Source organism: Mustelus asterias, chromosome 14, assembly GCF_964213995.1.
Source record: "Mustelus asterias chromosome 14, sMusAst1.hap1.1, whole genome shotgun sequence".
Classification (NCBI taxonomy): Eukaryota; Metazoa; Chordata; class Chondrichthyes; order Carcharhiniformes; family Triakidae; genus Mustelus; species Mustelus asterias.
The window spans coordinates 55729706-55735705 of record NC_135814.1 but is presented as its reverse complement, the minus strand read 5'-3'; the positions used below and the strand labels follow the sequence as shown (position 1 = coordinate 55735705).

The window sequence follows — 6000 nt, the reverse complement described above, 5'->3', positions numbered from 1 at the left end:
AGCCTTGCTATTCTGGTGTTTGATCTAGAAGTGAGTCAAGGGAAGGGGGGGGCAGGAAAGTGGCTCCAGTCACACCAGCCATGATCTATGAAGCGGGAAGTCACCCCCAGCGGCTTTGCTGCTCAAACAGCGATAAAGCCCCACGCTGGAATATCAGGGAATCGCCTCGCGCCTCTGAGCAGTTGTCTCCCCTCCCCCACAGGGACAAACAGGCAGCGGCTCACCCAAACCCGCTGAGCGGAAGTGGGGTGATTGATTGCTCAGGTGCCCACTCAGCGCTCAGCTCAACCGGACAAGAAGGGGAGGCGAGCCAATGAGGACGCAACAAGAGGGTGGGAGCTTCCGCCAGCAGGTTGGGTTGCAGCGGCAGGAACGTCGTGGTTTTTCTGCCGACCCCCGGACGGTCCCGGCTCGAAGCCCCACCCTTCGCCCGCTTCCTGCACCGTCAATCAAAGCAACACACACACATATACAAAAAACCCCGAGCGACGCTCGCCTGGCGCCAGCGTCCGAAACACACCATGTTAACCGTATAAACCGAGCCGGTGTGAGCCACCCGGGATTCGCTATGACTGGTAGGTTTTGCGAGGGAAAGGCCGGTGCAGCGATGGGGGTCGCTGAGAGGCGGCGAGGGGAGGCCGGGGCCTGGGCCGGGGCTCAATCTGATGTACACTTCCTTCACGCTGTTTTTGCTTTGCAAATCTCCTCTTCCCTCCTGATCTTGTTTTATTTTTTTTCTCCGTTCCCCTCCCCCCTCCCTTTTTTTTTGCAGCTCCAGAAAAGCCAGTGAAGCAAGAGGAAATGGCTGCGCTGGACGTGGACAAGCAGAGCGAGTATCTGCAGCACCGAAACGCCGGGGCGCAGGTAAGGCAGGCCGCCCGCCCACCCACCACAACTCGCGCGCTTTTCTTTTGTCTCGCAGTTTGCAAATAAACAGAATGTGTAATGTTGGTGTGTGTTCACATGTTTAAATTTTGATGTGTACGGTTACTTCCTGTGTAAGCCCCGGACTAATTCACACCCACTTTCCTCCTAAACCCGCCCCCTGTGGGTAGAACATTCAGCCGTCACCGCTTGCATTGCTGGCAGCTACGTGCAGCAAGATCGGCTCGCCGCCATCGGAGACCGTTGGAGCCGCCACCACAGTTGGGACCGGGCTGGTGAGTCAATCAGACAGTGTGTGTGTGAACACGCATTGAAAACAAAAATTAAACATCGCAAAAAATAAAGTTGCCCGTGTCTTTCTCCCCCCCCCCCCCCCCCCCCGCTTCCCGATCACAAACATGATTATCGGTGCAGCCAAGTTCTGCAAATTCGATCTTTTGATATCGACGTGTGAAAGTGCCATTTTTTTTTGGAAAGAAGAAAAGGCAGACATGATCGTCAGGCGAGTTGGTTATAAAATGATAAGCGAATGCGCCGATGTGCATACATTTCATGCAACTTTATCCTCTGAACTACTAAGATGTTTTTGAAAAATTAGGGCCCGCCAAAATCTGCGGCCATATTAACTTAATTTTCAAAATATTTATAAACAACCCTTCTAAAGCATGTGTATATAAACAGAATTACATTTTATTTTTGTAACTGCCTTAAATGATGGTCGATGCTTCCTAAACCCTCAAGTAAATACTGCTCCTTAAAGTGCATTACACACTTACGTCTCATATATTTTCTAAAATAATTGTTTCCCCGTCTGTGGAAATAAAACCCAAGAAAATCTGGGAGTAGGCAATATTTTTTTTGAAAAGAGAAACTGTATGAATGCTTTCCTTTACTACCTGCTTAAAACAATCTAACTTTGTACAATGTATAGTATTACAATGTTTTAACCATACAATTGGCTTGTTTTTTCAGCGATCTATTCCATTCTGTTCTTTAAGAATGCAAAGTGAATATTGGAATCAAAAGCTCAGCAAAGCTTTATGCTGATTGCCATTCTCTGGTATAAGATGGCAATTTCCTAGCCACCACAGTTTTTGATTTTCCAGGTGCCCATGTGATCAAAAATATTTGTTTCAAAGCGGTTCTTAATTTTCTGGAAGCTATTAGTGGTATTATTAAGGGGAAAGGGCAATGATTTGCAGAACAACAAATGATTTACCGGCAACTAACTTGGTACCAATTACATTGGCACTCATATTTAATGTTAGTTTGTCTGGATCTTGGCCATATCCTTTGACAACTCTATTGGGTTTCCAAATCAAAGGTATCCCAGGGTGATAAGATATGGTTACCACTACCACTGCATGAGCTTAGTTTTACCTTAGCCATGCTAAAATCTTTGCAATTTTTTAGCAATAAATAACTTCACCTAGTTCTTAATTCTTCCGTTTCCCCATATCCCAGCAGCAATAGGATTGGCATAATCAACTTACCCTTTAATTAAACATTATGATAAATCTTCCAAAATATCAGCTATTACATATTTTGAGTAGTGAGAGATCAGATTCTGAATCAGCAGTTGTTTTTCTGAAGGTCGTACCTTGCATTGGTCTGGAACTAGTAACTATTATCTTTCTAGCTTGTGTACTGTGTAGTTCATGCACCCATTCCAGGCAAACTTTGGTGAAATTATCTCCAGAATGCACCTACATCTTCCAAACCGTGAGAATTAATCTTTTGATTCAAGATCTTCCAATTGTGATCTTGGAAGACCACTATATTGCAAAGACCTCCAGCTTCACTAGAAATGACAAGTCTTTATTTTAAAAGTTAGGTGAAGAAAATACTCTTAGATCTGAAGTAAAATGGTACAGAAAATTAAAATTGAGGAATTTTGTTTAAACCTCTATTGTTTCCAGAAACAGGCCTGTTGACTGGAGAGGGGAAATAAATAACAGGAATATTCTACACTAGAAATGGCATGGTCGTGTCATCCTTGTGCATTCCAGCAGTATTTATCTTAACTGAGTGATGAAAATGATTACTAGAACTTAAACGCAGACATTATCATCTCTACTAGAATAAAGGCAACCAAATACATATGGTAAACTATCTCTGCATCAGAGGAATGTATAAAATTTGTAGGTGTCTTCTCATTGCGGTGCACAACACATATATAGGTCATAGAGACCTTCACCTGGAAGAATACTTGAGTTTCCATTTACCTGCTGCTGTAATTCTTTCCTACTATATACTAATCTTACCAGCTGAGGTAGTATGTACCTAAGCTCCCCTCTAATCTCTTTGATAGCTCAACAGAATTAATGCTACAACTCAAACTGGATTAATTTATCTTTGTTTTTGGAAGTGATTAACTTGATATACTGGAGGTGTTTATTGAAACCCACTTAAATTCAAAATATACAGACGCTAACATTTTTGTTTTGCCACTAGCTGATGTCCTGTTGTATGGTGTGATATTTAGCTGCTAATCTGCTCTGTCCCATTTTAAAGGCTTTGGGAACAGAACCATAAATGCACGCATCAAGGAAATTGTAACTGTGTGAACCCTTAGTGAATTAGGTGATTGTAATTTCATAAATTTCAGCTTCAAGTTAGTATAACTCATATGAAATGCTGGCTGCTTCAGATTCCTGAAGTATCAGGGAAATGGGGCCATGTCGTACTTTGTGGTTTTCACCTTTTTGGCTTGGAAAGGTTATCGAATTAATTTTATGTTATGAAATTAAATTCGGCCATTGAAGAGTACCTACTTGAAGCGCACACTTTCTTGGTTGTTGTTCAAGCACGTTAGCTGATAGTTGCCCCTTGGGGCCAGGGACCCAGGTTCAATTCTGGCCTCGGGTCATTGTCTGTGTGGAGTTTGCACATTGTCTGCGTGGGTTTCTTCTGGGTGCTCTGGTTTCCTCCCACAGTCCACAGATGTGCAGGTTGGGTTGATTGGCCATGGTAAATTGACCCCAGTGTCAGGGGATTAGCGGGGTAATATGTGGGGTTACGGGAATAGGGCCTGGATGGGATTGTGGTCGGTGTAAACTCGATGGGCCGAATGGCTGCCTCCTGCACTGTAGGGATTCTATAATTCTTTGATGATTTTGTGCATGCCAGGTTAGTTTGAAAAGATACATTCATTTGACATCTGGAAATGCGCACATTTATGATACTAAAATGGCCTCCTTTGTCTGTTTTGTTAGGAGTTATGCTGAACTTGGTTTACTTTCTATAACACCCACACTGGAAGCTAGATGCTAGTTTTCATTGGCAGCTTAATGAGGAAATTTTCAACATAGCTAGAGGAAAGTTAAAGTTTATTTATTAGTCACAAGTAAGGCTTGCATTAACACTGCAATGAAGTTACTGTGAAATTCCCCTAGTCGCCACACTCTGGTGCCTGTTCGGGTCAATGCACCTAATCAGCGCGTCTTTCAGACGGGAGGAGAGACAGCGATTAAACATGGTGCTTTTCCTACGTGGGTTAAAGTCTTCCGATTTTGGATCTGAAATAGAATGGAGCTTTTTAAAAAATTAGTGCCAGTCAATTTGGCACTGCATACTGGCAAAGGAGAAATAGCCCTGTTCTGAGAGCAAAGTTTGTAGTATTTGTTTTCTGAATTTGAGCATTGGATAAAATGCTCTGTGAAGAGTAATCCAACAAAAACATTCGTCAACAAAATTAGGTGTTCAGGTTCGCATGAAAGAAAAGGGGGATTTTGGAAGAGTATTCCAGACATGCAACTTTAATCCTCCTTATTGGCTGTCCAAAATATATTTTTGGTAATAGATGTAACTGGGTTATCACAAATAGGATTGGTAGTCACAATATTCTGATTCATTCACGATATGAGGACGATGACAAGTGAGCATTCTGGCTTAAAAATATTAAAGTGGAAATGAGAATAAATGGGTAAAAGAGAGTGGGTCTCAAATGTAAGGTTAGTGAGGAGGAACTGTGGCTGTATGAAACCAAGCTTGAAAAGAAATGCTTAGGTGAGGTTCAGTGACTCTTGACCTATAATTTTGATCCAGTGCAGATTTTGACAAAAATAAATGGTATTGATGTTTTAATGACATTTAAGCTCTTTAGTCTGTTATTCTGGGTGGAACATTGCAAACATGTAAGCAGTTAAAGTACTTGCAGCATTTTCTAATGTTGATCCAGTGGACAATATGAACTATGATGCATCAAGAATAGCATGTTGCATATGATCAGAAGAGCTATAGGCTAATGGGCAATTTCTCACCATAGCTGAGAGGGGGAAAGACACAAAGCAGCAAACTTTGGGCCTAGAACAAAGAGCCAGCAGTCTTAAGTTATTGCTGGTCAGTTTGCTGATGCTGATATGAGAGAGTGAGGTATGCCTACGTGATGAAGAATTTGCATAAGTTTTGAGCATCAGGAACCAATTAAAATTTACCTTGTTTTGTTGAGTCAGTTTTCATGGACAATAAATTAGTCCATTGATTTACATATGCTATCGTCATTTGGTCATTACAGTCCTCCCCTGTAGAACTGAAACTCTTACAATATAAGGGAAGGAAATCAGCAGATAAGTAGGGGGAGGTTTGAGGTTTTAATAGCAATATAGAGTTTATTGGAAGAAATTGGCAAGTATATGTAAGCATAGTACAGGAGGTGGGGGTCACCTTGGAAACTGATATTAAATGGTTGTTTGAGTCTTTTCTAGTTGATCTAGTATGGCATTACCATTTGGTCTTTACGTGCCATATGTCATTTAGAATTAGAGTGCAGAGTAACGAAACCAATGTAATGTAGGGTGGAAGAAGAAAGAGGAGGGCAATGTAAATGTTAGATTGGAGAGGGCAAGAAAAATGGATAACAGCCATGTATTGAAAAATAATTATGGAGGAACCATTTCAATAAAATCACAGTTGGTGGGATAGGTTGCTGTCCTAGTCTGAACATTTGCGAGGCACAGCAGAACTGCTTAAGCACAGCTTCTAGAAGTGGGGAGACTAGAGAAGAGGGAAAAGAAGGGAGGAAGCATGGATGGAGGAAAAGAAGGGTAAGGGTACAGGCAAAGAGATGGGTAGAATTGAAAGAGAGATGGTAGAGGGGTGCTGCTCATTGAACTG

The 6000-nt window shown here is 42.1% G+C and overlaps 1 protein-coding gene across 2 annotated transcripts in view; it reads left to right on the top strand.

Moving 5' to 3' along the window:
* Positions 1-327: 327 nt before the first annotated feature.
* The window catches only part of sp3a (sp3a transcription factor), a 47062-nt gene continuing 41389 nt past the window's right edge, over positions 328-6000 (top strand). Inside the window, exons 1-3 of one of the 2 annotated variants that reach the window (XM_078228411.1) lie at positions 328-575; positions 773-864; positions 1056-1160. In XM_078228411.1, coding sequence (XP_078084537.1) covers positions 569-575; positions 773-864; positions 1056-1160 — 204 coding nt within the window. In that variant the 5' untranslated portion in view covers positions 328-568. The remainder of the gene's footprint in view (positions 576-772; positions 865-1055; positions 1161-6000) is intronic. The other variant, XM_078228412.1, reaches the window with a different exon arrangement.